This window comes from Oncorhynchus keta, chromosome 20, assembly GCF_023373465.1.
Source record: "Oncorhynchus keta strain PuntledgeMale-10-30-2019 chromosome 20, Oket_V2, whole genome shotgun sequence".
Classification (NCBI taxonomy): Eukaryota; Metazoa; Chordata; class Actinopteri; order Salmoniformes; family Salmonidae; genus Oncorhynchus; species Oncorhynchus keta.
In genome coordinates, this window is record NC_068440.1 from 9325269 (window position 1) to 9341980 (window position 16712).

Consider the following 16712-nt stretch of genomic DNA (forward strand, 5'->3'; position numbering starts at 1 on the left):
TCCGTGCACAGAGAGGTGAGTAAAGCTAGAGAGATTACTTTTGGTTCCCATGACTCCCTGAAAAACACTGCCAATTGTTACTGAGTGGACCACGCTGTTTAAATAAACCAATTCAACAAGACTCACAGAGCAGCCGTCGACCAGGGCCTTGATGTATGGGCTGGTCTCGTAGCTGAGGTCCTCATCGTTGGCGCCCTGGAAGTGCAACGCCCTCTTGTGGCCGTTATTGGCAGTGCGGTCGGCCCAGGCCACGGAGCGGTGGCAGTGATAGGTGAAATTCTGGCGGGCCTGGACACTCAGCAACCGCAGGAAGCCCAACTGAACCACGCCGATCGGCTCGCCATTCGAGTCCACGTACGAAAGCTGGGGGGGTGAAAGAAGATATCCCATGAGATATAAACTCTGACGAAGCTGGTAGAAGTGAACTCTATTATAAGCAGAGAGTTGGATATGTCCACCTGACATTATAATAAACACTTTCCTTATCGACGGAGCGTTATGATAATGCATTGATCATTTTTCTGATTGACAATTATCTTCACGCATTTGTTGATAACCAGGTCGAACATTGCACACATATGGACCATAATGAATGTCCCCCTGGGATTCTGTACAGTGGTGTGATGAACCCATACTAACCTTGCTGCCAGTTGCAAACTCACTGTACCAGGAGCCCGGTTTCTCCGTGGTCCAAGAGTTGAGCTTTACCTAGGAGAGAAATAGAGACAATGAGATGTGTAGATGTTTAAACACAGCTCCTTCAGGGTAGAGTTAGTGTGTACATTATTGACTGATGAGCTCAGTCTCTCTTCTCACCGTGTCCACGCTCTTGCTGGGGTACAGACACGTCTCCCCACCAGCGGTGAAGTTACAGAACACCTTGAGAGAGTCGCGAGAGCAACCCTGGTTGGGGTCGATCCAGTACTCTCCTACAAGGGGGGAGCAGAGATATAAGGCACGATTTAAACACCAAGAGATTCAAATGCTTTTTTTTTTTTAGGGGGTGATGAGCTTTAATACTGCAGATAGATTTTTAAAACAATTGTGTATATTAGCTTAGTAGAAACCCAGCCCGGGCTTTAGTTAAAAGTGAACCTCATAAATGTCTTTGTAAGAGTTCCTCTGTCTCTAAAAAAAAATCCCTGTGTAAAGTCAGAATTGACACATTTCTTTTGTGAATAGTTTTACGCCTAAAAGCGTCGTACCGTCCTTGAGCTCTGGCTGGCTGAGTTTGAGGTCCTGGCAGGTGCGTGCGGGGCTGTCCTTGGTGCCCAGAGGGAAGCGCATGGTCTCAATCTCCTGTCGCAGCGAGTTCAGTGAGCCGAAGATCTCCTCCATGCCCTCACTGCCTGTCAGGAACTCTGTGCCGGTGGCGTCGGCTACAGCCGACTCTGCGTCTGTCTCAGACTGCATCCGGCTGGCGTCGATGGAGCGCTTGGACTTCTTGGAGATTTGGATGGGCATCGGCTGGATGACTTCGCCTGGAGGACCCTGATTGGAGGAGGATCACAGAGAAAGATTATTATTGGTTGATAATGATTAATGAGATTTATAGGTTTATGAAACAATTAACTTATTTATGTTTGAACTGAAAACGTTGAATACACGTACAGTGCATTCAGAAAGTATTCAGATCCCTTGACTTTTTACACATTTTGTTGCGTTACAGCCTTATTCTAAAATGGCTTAAATCATCCCCCCCCATCAATCTACACACAATAAACCACATTGACAAAGCAGAAACAGGTTTGTAGAAATGTTTGTAAATGTATAAAAAAATATAAAAAAACAGAAATACCTTATTTGCATAAGTATTCAGGCCCTTTGCTATGAGACTCAACATTGAGCTCAGGTACATGTCAGAGCATATACCAAGCCATGAGGTCGAAAGAATTGTCCGTCGAGCTCCGAGACAGGATTGTGTTGAGGCACAGATCTGGGGAAGGGTACCAAAACATTTCTGCAGCATTGAAGCTCCCCAAGAACACAGTGGCCTCCATCATTCTTAATTGGAAGAGGTTTTGAACCACCAAGACTCTTCCCAGAACTGGCAGCCCAGCCAAACTGAGCAATCGGGGGAGAAGGGCCTTCGTCAGGGAGGTGACCAAGAACCCGATGGTCAATCTGACAGAGCTCCAGAGTTCCTCTGTAGATATGGGAGAACCTTCCAGAAGGACAACCATCTCTGCAGCACTCCACCAATCAGGCCTTTATGGTAGAATGGCCAGACTGAAGTCACTCCTCAGTAAAAGGCACACAACAACCTGTTTTAAGTTTGCCAAAAGGCACTTAAAGGACTCTCAGACCATGAGAAACAAGATTCTCTGGTCGGATGAAACCAAGATTGAACTCTTTGGCCTGAATGCCAAGCGTCATGTCTGGAGGAAACCTGGCACCATCCCTACGGTGAAGTACGGTGGTGGCAGCATCATACTGTGGGGATGTTTTTCAGCAGTAGGGACTGGAAGACCAGTCCGGATTGAGGGAAAGATGAATGGAGCAAAGTACAGAGAGATCCTTGATAAAAACCTGCTCCAGAGCGCTCAGGGCCTCAGACTGGGGCGAAGGTTCACCTTCCAACAGGACAACAACCCTAAACACACAGCCAAGACAACGCAGGACTGACTTGGGGACAAGTCTCTGAATATCCTTGAGTGGCCCAGCCAGAGCCAGAACCCGATCAAAGATCTCTGGAGAGACCTGAAAACAGCTGTGCAGCAACACTCCCAATCCAACCTAACAGAGCTTGAGAGGATCTACGGAGAAGAATGGGTGAAACTCCCCAAATACAGGTGTGCCAAGCTTGTAGCATCATACCCAAGAAGACTTGAGGCTGTAATCGCTGCCAAAGGTACTTCAACAAAATACTGAGTAAAGGGTCTGAATAATTATGTAAATGTGATATATTTTATTTTATTTTGTCATGATGGTGTATTGTGTGTAAATTGATGAGGGGAAAAAAACAATTGAATACATTTTAGAAGAAGGCTGTAACATAACAAAATGTGGAAAAAGTCAAGAGGTCTGAATACTTTCCGAATGCAGATAGATGTTATGCTCTAAAATGATGTAAGCAACTGCACATAGATCTAGACTGGACAAAACTGAAAAATGGGTGTAAAATCCAAGTATTTAATTGGTTTCATGGAATAAACCGATTACGCAAAGGATGGGTACTCACTGGAGGCCCGGGGGGTCCTGAGACACCCTTCTCTCCCTTGGGACCAGCTCCTCCCTGGAACACAGAGACAGGAGGCATTAGAGATTAAACAATACACTGCACACAGGGACTCAATACACGGCACACAGGGACTCAATACACTGCACACGGGACTCAATACACTGCACACGGGACTCAATACACTGCACACGGGACTCAATACACTGCACACGGGACTCAATACACGGCACACGGGACTCAATACACTGCACACGGGACTCAATACACTGCACACGGGACTCAATACACTGCACACGGGACTCAATACACGGCACACGGGACTCAATACACTGCACACGGGACTCAATACACGGCACACGGGACTCAATACACTGCACACGGGACTCAATACACTGCACACGGGACTCAATACACTGCACACGGGACTCAATACACGGCACACGGGACTCAATACACTGCACACGGGACTCAATACACGGCACACGGGACTCAATACACGGCACACGGACTCAATACATTGCACACGGGACTCAATACATTGCACACGGGACTCAATACACGGCACACGGGACTCAATACATTGCACACGGGACTCAATACACGGCACACGGGACTCAATACATTGCACACGGGACTCAATATACTGCACACGGGACTCAATACACGGCACACGGGACTCAATACACGGCACACGGGACTCAATACATTGCACACGGGACTCAATACACGGCACACGGGACTCAATACACGGCACACGGGACTCAATACATTGCACACGGGACTCAATACACGGCACACAGGGACTCAATACACTGCACACGGGACTCAATACACGGCACACGGGACTCAATACACGGCACACGGGACTCAATACACGGCACACGGGACTCAATACACGGCACACGGGACTCAATACACTGCACACGGGACTCAATACACTGCACACAGGGACTCAATACACTGCACACGGGACTCAATACACGGCACACAGGGACTCAATACACGGCACACAGGGACTCAATACACTCCACACGGGACTCAATACACTCCACACGGGACTCAATACACTCCACACGGGACTCAATACACGGCACACGGGGACTCAATACACGGCACACGGGGACTCAATACACGGCACACGGGGACTCAATACACGGCACACGGGGACTCAATACACGGCACACGGGGACTCAATACACTGCACACGGGACTCAATACACTGCACACGGGACTCAATACACTGCACACGGGACTCAATACACTGCACACGGGACTCAATACACTGCACACGGGACTCAATACACGGCACACGGGACTCAATACACTGCACACGGGACTCAATACACTGCACACGGGACTCAATACACTGCACACGGGACTCAATACACTGCACACGGGGACTCAATACACGGCACACGGGACTCAATACACGGCACACGGGACTCAATACACTGCACACGGGACTCAATACACTGCACACGGGACTCAATACACGGCACACGGGACTCAATACACGGCACACGGGACTCAATACACTGCACACGGGACTCAATACACTGCACACGGGACTCAATACACTGCACACGGGACTCAATACACGGCACACAGGGACTCAATACACGGCACACGGGGACTCAATACACGGCACACGGGACTCAATACACGGCACACGGGACTCAATACACGGCACATGGGACTCAATACACACTGCACACGGGACTCAATACACGGCACACGGGACTCAATACACTGCACACGGGACTCAATACACGGCACACGGGGACTCAATACACGGCACACGGGGACTCAATACACGGCACACGGGACTCAATACACGGCACACGGGACTCAATACACTGCACACGGGACTCAATACACTGCACACGGGACTCAATACACGGCACACGGGACTCAATACACGGCACACGGGACTCAATACACTGCACACGGGACTCAATACACTGCACACGGGACTCAATACACTGCACACGGGACTCAATACACTGCACACAGGGACTCAATACACTGCACACGGGACTCAATACACTGCACACGGGACTCAATACACTGCACACTGGACTCAATACACTGCACACGGGACTCAATACACTGCACACGGGACTCAATACACTGCACACGGGACTCAATACACTGCACACGGGACTCAATACACTGCACACGGGACTCAATAAGCATTATAATATTGAAGCAGATAGTACACTACAAAGAGTGTTTGAGGAAGGGGTTCTACTCACTGTAGCACCCTTAGCTCCCTTCACACCTTCAGGACCCTGTGGAAGAGGAACAGGAAAGGAATGATTATCATTCAATAGAAGATCAGTATTACCATTGTTATAAAACCATTGAAAAAAGGAGAATGTAACTACTAGTGACATAACAGAGTTATGTAAAGTATAAAAGGCATGGATACATAAATGCTGACATCTTTCTATGTTACAGGTTCTGTTTTGAAAATACCACAGTGTTGATAGAGGATGTTACATGATATACTGATGAAAGAACCAGGATGTAGAACCTGTACTCACGGGCATACCAGCAGGGCCACCAGGACCGATGGGCCCAGTGCCTCCAGAAACACCCTAAAAACACAGTCAGCACACAACAAATTCATCAGCATTGAACTGTTGTTGAAGGGTGACATAGAATACAAATCAAATCCAATTTTGTTTGTCAATTGAGCCGAAATTTACTGTGAAATGCTTACTTACAACAATGCAGATCAAGAAATATAGTTAAGAAAATATTGACTAAATAAACTAAAAGTAAAATAAAACAAGTAACATAATATAATTACGTAACAATAAGGAGGCTATATGCAGGGGGTACCGGTACCGAGTAAATGTGTGGCGGTACTGGTTAGTCGAGGTAATTTGTACATGTAGGTAGGGGTAAACTGACTATGTATAGATAATAACAGCGAGTAGCAGCGGGGGGTCAATGTAAATAGGCCGTTTGATTCATTGTTCAGAAGTATTATGGCTTGGGGGTAGAAGCTGTTAAGGAGCATTTTGGACCTAGACTTGGCGCTCTGGTACCGCTTGCCATGCGGGAGCAGAGAGAACAGTCCATGACTAGGGTGACTGGAGTCTGATATTTTTTTATCCTTTCTCTGACACCGCCTGGAATATAGGTCCTGTAGCGCATTACAGTCGGATGCCGAGCAGTTGCCACACCAGGCGGTGATGCAACCGGTCAGGTTGCTCTCGATGGTGCAGCTGTAGAACTTTTTGAGGATCTGGGGACCCATGTCAAATATTTTCAGTCTCCTGAGGGGAAATAGGCTTTGTAGTGCCCTCTTCACGACTGTCTTGGTGTGTTTGGACCATGATAGTTTGTTGATGATGTGGACACCAAGGAACTTTAAACATTTGACCCACTCCACTACAGCCCTGTCAATGTTAATGGGGTCCTGTTCGGCCCTCCTTTTCCTGTAGTCCCAGATCATCTCCTTTGTCTTGCTCACATTGAGGGAGAGGTTGTTGTCCTGGCAGTCTCTGACCTCCTCCCTATAGGCTGTCTCATCATTGTCGATGATCAGGCCTACCACTGTTGTATCATCAGCAAACTTAATGGCGGTGGAGTCTTGCCTGGCCACGCAGTCGTGGGTGAACAGGGAGTACAGGAGGGGACTGAGCATACACTCCTGAGGGGCCCCCGTGTTGAGAATCAGCATGGCAGATGTGTTGTTGCCTACCCTTACCACATTTTTATTTATTTATTTTACTTAACCGTTATTTAACTAGGCAAGTCAGTTAAGAACAAATTCTTATTTACAATGACAGCCTACCCCGGCCAAACTCTAATCCGGACGACGCTGGCCCAATTGTGTGCCGCAACACTTGTGGGTGGCCCGTCAGGAAGTCCAGGATCCAGTTACACAGGGAGGTGTTTAGTCCCAGGATCCTTACCTTAGTGATGAGCTTTGTGGGCACTATGGTGTTGAACGTTGAGCTGTAGTCAATGAGCAGCATTCTCACATAGGTGTTCCTTTTATCCAGGTGGGAAAGGGAAGTGTGGAGTGCGATTGAGATTGCATCATCTGTGGATCTGTTGAGGCGGAATGCGAATTGGAGTGGGTCTAGGGTTTCCGGGATGATGGTGTTGACGTGAGCCATAACCAGCCTTTCAAAGCACTTCATGGCTACCGTCGTGAATGCTACGGGGCGGTAGTCATTTAGGCAGGTTACCTTCGCATTCTTGGGCGCAGGGACTATGTTGGTCTGCTTGAAACGTGGGTATTACAGTCTCGGTCAGGGAGAGGGTGAAAATGTCAGTGAATCGACTTGACAGTTGGTCCGTGCATCTGAGTACAAGCCCTGGTAATCCGTATGGCCCCGCGGCCTTGTGAATGTTCATCTGTTTAAAGGTCTTGCTCACGTCGGCTATGGAAGGCGTGATCAGACATGTTCAATATGGATGTGACATACTGACAGAATAACATTATTTCCAGTGTGTGTGTGTGTGTGTGTGTGTGTGTGTGTGTGTGTGTGTGTGTGTGTGTGTGTGTGTGTGTATATCCTTAGAGAAAATATACGGCATCTTTACATTTGAGTCATTTAGCAGATGCTCTTAGAGTGACATAGAGGAGCAATTAGGGTTAAGTGCCTTGCTCAAGGCCACATCGACAGATTTTGGACCGAGTCGGCTCGGGATTCGAACCAGCAACCTTTCTTTCAAAGCTCTATAATGTCAGCTAAGGAGAGACAGGTGTCACTCACAGTCTCTCCCTTGGATCCGTGTGTCCCCTGTGGCCCTGGCAGTCCCCTGTCTCCCTTCTCTCCCTGCTCTCCGGTGGGCCCAATCAGACCAATCAGACCCGAGTGTCCCTTCTCTCCCTTGTCACCGCCCTCGCCACGCAGTCCTGGCAAACCTGGCGGTCCCTTGAAGAGAGAGAGAGAGAGAGTGAGATGGTACTGCAGCTTTAAAGAGTAAGGATGTGAGTATATTCACTTGAAGCATCAATATAGCCCTGTATGCCAATAGATCAACACAGTGTGGATGATACAATCTATTATAGATATATTAATGTACATATCAGTGTCTTATCTCACCAGCGGGCCGGGAGGTCCCTTCTGGCCGGAAAGGCCCGGAGAACCCTGCTCGCCCTTGAAGAGATCATCAGAAGCAAGTTAGTGGCAAACACATCAAACAGCTCCGTTACACTGGGGTTAAGCTCATGGTAGTAGCGAGGAGCCTAAATTAGGCCCTATAGAGCAGTCTGGCAGACAGACTGGCAGACAGACTGGCAGACAGACTGGCAGACAGACTGGCAGACAGACTGGTAGACAGACTGGTAGACAGACTGGTAGACAGACTGGTAGACAGACTGGTAGACAGACTGGTAGACAGACTGGCAGACAGACAAACACAGAGAGACAGACAGACAGACAGACTCTAGAGCAGTAGACTGAACCACAGACTGAATAGCCCAGTCTGTCCATGGAAGAGTGAGCTCATCTCCCTCACCACTGATCCAGGGAGTCCTCTCAGACCCTCAGTTCCTGGTTTTCCTGGTTGACCCTGAGGTCCGACGGGGCCTGTCTTTCCTGGAGGTCCGTTGGCACCTGGATCTCCCTGGAAAAAAAAGAGAGAGAAAAAACCCATCAGACATTAATAAACTCCAATATTCCAAATCCCCAATGTGGGTTGTGAGCGGAGCAAATTAATATATTTGGAAAATGATTGACAGCAGAGAGAGCTATGTACATTTGGTTTCAGGTCTGTCTGGCATGGCCTGTGACTCACTATCACTAGGATAGATAACGATCCACAGGGTTAACTGCCAGTGCCAACACACTGAACGATGACCTTTGAACTCTTACCTTAGTTCCCTTCTCTCCCTGTCGTCCCTCTGGTCCTCTCGTTCCAGCAAGACCCTGGGAAAGAAGCGATGTGTAATATTATCAACGTCATGACGTTTCTATGATTGGTTATAGGCCACCTGTAGCATCTATCAAACATAATACATTGAAAACCAACAGATATGACTGTGGATGATAGTTGCGGTGTGGCCTGGTGCGGGTGAACGACCTTACCCTCTTTCCTGGTCCTCCAGGAGGCCCGTTCTCACCAGTGGGTCCAGGAGATCCCTGCAGCAGAGAGCATGATTAGAACACTTCAGTGACCTGCAAGGGGTCAATATTAACTATAAAGAACTGAACCTAAATATACACACGGGTAGCTGTTTTTTTGAAGTTGCATAATAATCTACATTCTCGACGGGCCTTAAGGGCGATCTGCCAGGGAGGACATGAACTTTAACCTCGCAGTCCCATCTTATGCTTCAACAGGTGCTTCAAGATGGAAAATGCACTTATCTCTGGCTTGAACTGAGGTGGTTTAGATTTGTGGATTTGCATGCTTATGGCCACAATGTCCCCTAAACTCTGAGGATGTGCTCGACATTACAAGCACTACTCTTGAATTGCTGCAGGGAGCCATTTCGCACAGGAGCGATCGTTGAACAGACAATGTATGACCCAGTAACATCAAATTCATCAAAGCACTTGGTGAAGGAGAGTCCTGGAGAAGAGCCCATGTCGTAACTATAGCAACAGCGAAGGAAGGAAATGAAATAGACGCTGGAGTACGAGGCCACCTACAGCTTGTCCTTGTTCACCGTCCTCTCCTCTCTCTCCCTTTGCTCCGTCCTGACCCTAAAGAAGACAGAGTTATCAGAGATGTGGCCATTGCTACGACGGCGTTAAAAGTAGATACTTCCTGGGGTTTGTTGATAGAACAAAACACTCATTCATAGATACACCAGTGGTATGAAACGCTACGAACACACTAATTGGAATATCTGTCTCACCACAACAAAACAGATCAAATGAAACGTGCGTGACGAGCGTTTTTAGATACTCACTCTGGGGCCGAGTTCACCAGGGGGCCCGGGGTCGCCTGGGAAACCAACAGGGCCCTAGGAGAGAGACACAATGGCATAACGTCAGACACCGAAACATCTAGTGTGGTCAGTACAAGTTGTATTACTAGATTTATCTGTTGAGTATATTTGACGTACAGGGTTTCCCTTGGGTCCGTCGTCTCCAGGGCCTCCTCTTCCACCAGCAGGGCCAGAAGTACCAGGTTGTCCCGCCTCTCCCTTGTCTCCGTGTTCTCCACGTGGGCCCTGCCATTGGACAACAACACTGTCACTCACAGTGCAATGCATCCATGTATAGAAACAAAATACGTGCGTACGGGACAATACAGTTGAACCAAAAGATCTATGTCTCACCTTCTTTCCTGGCTCTCCTCCGATTCCAGGTGGTCCGGCTTCGCCAGGCTCTCCCTGTCAACACAACGTTTTCAGTTCTCAGAACGTGTACACGCATACTCTGACGATTACAACGGAGCATTTCAATCAAGTTCATGTGAATTTACGTTTACCTTATCTCCCAGGTTTCCAGGGTTACCCACACCACCAGGAGGACCTTGAGGACCCTGAATTAAAAAATAAACATAATTGCATCAATAATGTCAAAACAACAAGAGTCATACCCATAGTACCATATATGACTTCAAATCAACAGGGAGACTAGGTCTTCATGTGGGATGACTTCATAATATTTCCAGTAGCATAAAAACTCCATTACAATGAAATCATTCAATATGATTATTCTACGCCGAGGAGAAACTTCTGGAAGGTTTTGAGAGAAGATAGGTACTCACGTCAGCGCCGCTTGAACCAGCAGGGCCACGGGGTCCTGGGGGGCCAGGTGGACCCTAAAGAGACAAATAGGATGAGATGAGCAATATCCTAGTGTGATTCATGCTAGCAATACCTCTTCCTGAACTATTACGATTGGCTTAATAATGATGAGATCCAATCATCTGTTGGGTTGCTCCAATTTGTCGTCGACACTCACCATTGGTCCGACATCTCCCGTCTCTCCCTTCTCTCCTGATGGGCCTGGCAATCCCTACAAGATACATTCACGGTTAGAGATGCCATTGACCTATTGAGTCACAATCACAAGACTATCGTAATGTGGTTCAAATCAGGTTGTCACAACAGAAATCCGTCATCATACCTGCAGTCCAATGGGACCTGGGGCCCCTGGGAATCCTCTTGATCCTTCATCTCCCTTGGCCCCAAATGGCCCCTGCTGACCTCTGGCTCCTAGTTCTCCATCAGCTCCCTGAACAATGGAGACAGAGAGAGGGGAATATTGAAGGCAACACCTCCGAGGGGCACCATGCTATGAATTCCTATGTGTCCGATGCAATATTGATAACACACTGTCTGTTGATGGAGTTTCTACTTACAGCAGTGCCGGGCTGACCGAGTGGACCCATTGGCCCTGGTGGACCGGGAGGACCCTGTTGACACACAATGTCTCATTGTGAGCAAATGGTGTCACTGTACTTTAGCAGAGACAATCATACGTACAGTATCTTGTTCAGACACAATAGAGATAAGGAACAGACAGTAAAAGAATGGCGGTAATGTCTCTCACATGCTCTCCTTTGCCGCCCTTCGCTCCCTTCTGGCCGTGCTCTCCAACCTCACCCTGTAATCCCAAAAAATCCACCACAAAAGCTTTTGTTACGAGAGGTTTGAAATGAGCATTGTGATATCGTCTCACGTGGTAAACCCAGTAATTAGAATATGTGATGGAGATATCATGGTGGTTACTGGCCTTGTCTCCGTCCTCTCCTGGAACTCCAATGGATCCGGCAGCACCTGGCAGACCCACTGGGCCCTGGACACCGTCACGACCAGCCGGGCCGATTGGACCTTTCTCCCCCTGAGAGGGAAGGTGGTGGGGGAGAGAACATATAAGACATAGAGAATAGAGAAGAACAATGACCCGGTCTGACATCACAGCTCTGTACATTGGATATGTTTTGTAAAAGTACTCACGGGCACGCCCTTCTCTCCTGATGGTCCTGGAGGCCCCTGGGGGCCAGGTCTTCCTGGGGGTCCGATGGGGCCTCCACTGCCTCCCTGCCCTCTCTCGCCTGGGGATCCCTGCACAGGTATGATTACAGACGTGATTAAAGCCAAGGTGATGTGGACGTCGAAAAGGACTGTACATGAAATTATTTCACAATGAGTCATTTCAGATGTAATTATTGTCAGACGTACAGCTGTTCCGGGAGGTCCTGCTGGGCCTTCGCTTCCTTTCAGTCCGCCGCCTCCCTAAAAGCAGACAGGAACATGTTAAAACACTAAATGTGCAATCTATATACAATATGACATCTCACCCTGGGACATAGAGAATAGGCTATCAGACACAGAAAGTGTATTGGTCAGACTGCTAACCGGGGTGCCAGGCATTCCTCTCTCTCCGGGGAAGCCTCTCAGTCCTGGGGGTCCATCTTTGCCGGGGCCGCCTTGGGGACCAGGGTCTCCCTTAGTTCCCTCCTTGCCAGAGGGTCCGGAGAGTCCTTGCTCGCCTGGTGGTCCTGGAGGCCCGGGGTGACCGCGCTCGCCCAGGGGGCCAGTCTCTCCTGAGGGACCCTGGGACAATGAAGAGGAGGAAGAGGAGTAATGAAGATGGAAAGTGAATGGTGTAGGTGAATCCATACATTGGATCAAATCCATACATTGGACACTGGACAATGTTAATAAAGAAATGTTGCATTAATCTTACTTGAGGTCCAACAACACCTGGAGGTCCGGGTGGCCCAGTCTTTCCTTGGAATCCCTGTGGAAGAGAAAACAAAATGAATTGGGCCTTGAATAGAGCCTTGCGTAACCCCTAATGCAATCAGCGTCGGTAAACGTGTTTATCGTGTGAGGAAGTAACGGTAGATCAACTTTTTTATTTAAAAGAACACAACGTAGCAAAAGACATGGCACTGTTTATGAGATCCATATATTCCTGATAGCTTGTACCCCACATGGCCGCATGTTCCAGACAAGGAAACAGACTTACAACTTCTCCTCTCTGTCCAGGGTGTCCGGGCAGTCCATCCTTCCCTGGTGGTCCCTGGGTAGGAAATAGAAAAGGGTTAAGGGAAAGAAGGTACTTACAGTTTCAAACTCTACTAATAAAAATACATCTGAAATGAATCTAGCTATACAGAGTGGATATAATAGCCTTACGGGAGGTCCCTTTGGCCCCGGGAAACCGTTTGCTCCTTGAGGTCCGGGCAATCCCTGAAAGATACAATGGGAGGAGGACAGGTATAAGTGTCACAACAACAGGTATGCTATAGTGGCACGACAAAGTGTCTACCAGTAAACAAATAAATGATAGCTCAGACAACCTACCCTCTCTCCTGGTGGACCAGATGGGCCGTCACTTCCTGATGTACCCTAGTAAAAAGAAAGCGATAGAAGCTCAGAATTATTACCATCGATGCAGCTAACCAATATTACAGTCTTATTATGACATGGTGGCCTGTAGGTGAACTGACAGTGCTGTTGAGCATTAACCTCCATAAATCTCCTTTGTCACAATTGTCTGTGATGGATGTATTGTTGATTTTGTATTATAGATATTGTACTATCGATATTGTATTAAAGATATTGTCTTACTTTGGCTCCTGGTTTGCCAGTAGATCCTCTCGGTCCTCTCTGACCTCTGGGGCCCTATTGGAGAGAGTTGGAGAATCAATTAGGAATGATATGGGCATTTGGTTGAGTGGTTCTGATCCACTTCTAGTTGGTTCATCTCCGTAAACTAACCAAACGGTTGTTGTCCAACACGAGCCCTGGTGAAATCAGTGGTGGATGAGCTATAAAGAGAGACTTTGATAATCAACAGTGTTATAGATAAGTGGAATTGAGTGGAGTAGAGTAGAACTGTACCGTTGGTCCTCTTTGTCCTCTGGGTCCCAGCTTTCCAATCAGACCCTGAAGAAACACAGACTCCGTGAGACAGACACACAGGCAACATCAGCGTCATCTCCGGCGCAGTTGGCTTTATACACGGATTACGTCACGCGCAGTACATAGCGGGGACAATTTGACTTGACAGCGGAACAGAGTTTTAATTCCCGTCGTTAGCAACCTTACCCGTGTTCCTTTCTCGCCGTTGGTCCCAGGGAATCCTGGGAAACCGAGGGAGCCCTGAAAACACATGAAGCATTGGTTAACCCAGCTTCCATATTGTCAGTCCCTTTAATAAGCTAACGTGTAATTGTTAGAAGGAAACCAGGGTTGACGTTACCTTAGGTCCAAGTCTTCCAGGATAGCCAGGAAGTCCAGGGACACCGAGTTTACCCTGCAATCAGATACAGTCATCAATGACCCTATGACTAACCAATCAAAATGACAAAAACTAGCCAACCAGGTAGATGTGTTATGAGATAAACCAAAGTCTGTTCTAGGGAATATGAACCCTCCTCTCACCTTCTCTCCGACCAGGCCGATGGGTCCAAGCTCGCCAGGGGGGCCAACGCGGCCCTTTGGCCCCTCAGGGCCGTCCTCTCCCCTGGGACCGGGCACTCCACCCTCTCCCTGTCAGCAGGAACACACATGGAAACAATCAACACTGGTATAGAAAACGCATGCACATCAATTAAGGGCAAATCAATCCATGAACCTAAAATTGTAATTCAATTGTATAAAAATAACCACAAGATTAAAAAAAACATGCCAAATAACTGTGCAACATTTAACATGACCTTGTAAAACAAGACATAATACTTGAATACAATTATTCAGAGGAATCATTTAATAAACTAAATGAATCTTACTCTTTCCCCCTTGACACCAAAGTCTCCTTTGATTCCAGGGAAGCCATCTTCTCCCTAAAAAAAGACAACTGTGGTTAAACTAAAAGGCTTTATATTTATGGTCAATCAAGTGTTTCAGGTGGCGACTAAAATACACAAATTCAAATAAAGTCTTTCTGTGAACTCTTACAACATAAAGAATGATGGAAATGTTTGTGGAATCATATGAAAAGTACTAAAAGCAGTATCAATGTCTTCTCATGTTAAGGTCGGCGAGAGAGACAAATAACTTGACACCTGTGTGGCTTTGCTGTCTGAAAGTCTTTCCCAGTACGCCCCCTAGTGGCCCGAAACTAAAAGTACTGGGGCTGACATCTAAAACGACAATGACTTTGTTGTTCACAAAATAAACGTTTGTGGGCTGAGAGACATAACTTTACAACATTTCTAAAGGTATGTCCATCAGTCCAACCCAAATTCTACCATAAATGTTTAAGAGGTGTTAACCCACGGCATTGCTGTCATCTCGACACAAGACCAACACGGTACACCACTTTTAACACCCCGGCATCAGTTCTCAAAGTAAGGCTACTTCTTTGACTCTTAATCGATGTAGTCCTGTCCTTGAGCGGTTGTTGTCTATTCATGTTCTGTATTACATGTTGTGCGTTGGACCCCAGGAAGAGTAGCTGCTGCTTTCGCAAACAGCTAACGGGGATCCTAATCAAAACCACCAAAATAAAATAGGATGTTTTATTGTCACATATACTATTTGTCAATCAGTGATACACTGGATGAGGTCACCTACCTTCTCTCCTTTGTGACCCTTCAGTCCACGGATACCTTGAGTTCCCTGCAATTACAACACGATTAGGAGGTCAGTCATTAATCAGGCATTATCGTCACAAATGAATAACACTGAATGACGATTTTTAGCCACAGCACTAATCTCACCTTAATGCCACGAGGGCCAGGATAGCCTAATGTTCCCTGAGGACCGTTGGGGCCCTGTATAAAGATAGAAGAGAGGGTTAATGGTGCACTAACTCACACAAGACACAACCGTGTAAGACACAACAATTAGGCGGTCATCTTGCATATGACGCGGTGGGGTATTTTGGTGGGGAAGTAGACTACATTCTATGAATACTTTGCAGGAGAAAGATGACTAGAGGAACTCACCTGGTTTCCTTTGGTGCCAACAGGTCCCTCCTTTCCTGGGTGACCCTGTGAGGGGAAGAGAGTAGCAGAGGTCAAGAGAGGCACGAGGGCAACTTCAATTCAACATGTGCTGATCACTTATTCTTACCACTGTGTTCCATGAAAATGCAATAAAGTGCTTTCATCTCAAGTTAAAACGACCCCAGATCACCAGTAACGTTTTCATTGTTCCATTATAACATACGGTACTGATGAGTCCAATATAAACCAGTGAGATTGGGACTTACAGGGGGGCCGTCGGCTCCGGACATGCCTGGCAGACCGGGTTTCCCTGTGGGGCCCTGGGAGAGGAGACGAGAGGAAAGGCGTGAGCTGACCGGCTTACTGACGACAATACTGACAACAACATTGTCATCAACTAAGAAACAAAGTAAACGATACACCTTCAAAATGAGATATTCTGTCTCCTTAATCGTTCCTGGCTAAATTCCTATTCTGAATAGGATGCGCCATGGCGTTGCACTGGTGGTGTCAGTTATGGAGACAAAAGTCAAGCCGGTCGGACACCGAATATCTTTATGGAGGTTCGTAACGTAGTAATTACACACACCACAGTCATGGATCACTCTGTTCTCTTACCTTTTCTCCTGGGGGCCCATGGGCTCCCTGTGGTCCTGGCATTCCCTGAAACAATCACATGTCATACGGTCAGATCTGG

The 16712-nt window shown here is 47.4% G+C and overlaps 2 protein-coding genes across 8 annotated transcripts in view; both read right to left on the reverse strand.

The window, feature by feature from the left end:
* The window catches only part of LOC118398949 (collagen alpha-2(XI) chain-like), a 45802-nt gene that overhangs the window by 733 nt on the left and 28357 nt on the right, over window positions 1–16712 (reverse strand). For 6 of the 7 annotated variants that reach the window (XM_052472038.1, XM_052472037.1, XM_052472034.1 and 3 more), the window contains 41 exons: window positions 16634–16678; window positions 16282–16335; window positions 16016–16060; window positions 15788–15841; window positions 15642–15686; window positions 14855–14908; window positions 14508–14615; window positions 14326–14379; window positions 14172–14225; window positions 13965–14009; window positions 13692–13745; window positions 13425–13469; window positions 13257–13310; window positions 13087–13140; window positions 12802–12855; window positions 12471–12668; window positions 12294–12347; window positions 12069–12176; window positions 11845–11952; window positions 11662–11715; window positions 11471–11524; window positions 11236–11343; window positions 11071–11124; window positions 10874–10927; window positions 10592–10645; window positions 10440–10493; window positions 10224–10331; window positions 10068–10121; window positions 9805–9858; window positions 9238–9291; window positions 9025–9078; window positions 8669–8776; window positions 8254–8307; window positions 7921–8082; window positions 5728–5781; window positions 5437–5472; window positions 3182–3235; window positions 1206–1491; window positions 817–929; window positions 640–708; window positions 127–363 (listed from right to left, as the gene is read on the reverse strand). In XM_052472038.1, the coding sequence (XP_052327998.1) occupies window positions 127–363; window positions 640–708; window positions 817–929; window positions 1206–1491; window positions 3182–3235; window positions 5437–5472; window positions 5728–5781; window positions 7921–8082; window positions 8254–8307; window positions 8669–8776; window positions 9025–9078; window positions 9238–9291; window positions 9805–9858; window positions 10068–10121; window positions 10224–10331; window positions 10440–10493; window positions 10592–10645; window positions 10874–10927; window positions 11071–11124; window positions 11236–11343; window positions 11471–11524; window positions 11662–11715; window positions 11845–11952; window positions 12069–12176; window positions 12294–12347; window positions 12471–12668; window positions 12802–12855; window positions 13087–13140; window positions 13257–13310; window positions 13425–13469; window positions 13692–13745; window positions 13965–14009; window positions 14172–14225; window positions 14326–14379; window positions 14508–14615; window positions 14855–14908; window positions 15642–15686; window positions 15788–15841; window positions 16016–16060; window positions 16282–16335; window positions 16634–16678 (3216 nt within the window). The remainder of the gene's footprint in view (window positions 1–126; window positions 364–639; window positions 709–816; window positions 930–1205; window positions 1492–3181; window positions 3236–5436; window positions 5473–5727; window positions 5782–7920; window positions 8083–8253; window positions 8308–8668; window positions 8777–9024; window positions 9079–9237; window positions 9292–9804; window positions 9859–10067; window positions 10122–10223; window positions 10332–10439; window positions 10494–10591; window positions 10646–10873; window positions 10928–11070; window positions 11125–11235; window positions 11344–11470; window positions 11525–11661; window positions 11716–11844; window positions 11953–12068; window positions 12177–12293; window positions 12348–12470; window positions 12669–12801; window positions 12856–13086; window positions 13141–13256; window positions 13311–13424; window positions 13470–13691; window positions 13746–13964; window positions 14010–14171; window positions 14226–14325; window positions 14380–14507; window positions 14616–14854; window positions 14909–15641; window positions 15687–15787; window positions 15842–16015; window positions 16061–16281; window positions 16336–16633; window positions 16679–16712) is intronic. The other variant, XM_052472036.1, reaches the window with a different exon arrangement.
* On the reverse strand, window positions 5788–7905 carry LOC127909849 (uncharacterized). The gene has a single exon (XM_052472040.1). It carries the CDS (start codon window positions 6873–6875, stop codon window positions 6012–6014), a length of 864 nt encoding a protein of 287 aa, XP_052328000.1. The 5' UTR covers window positions 6876–7905; the 3' UTR covers window positions 5788–6011.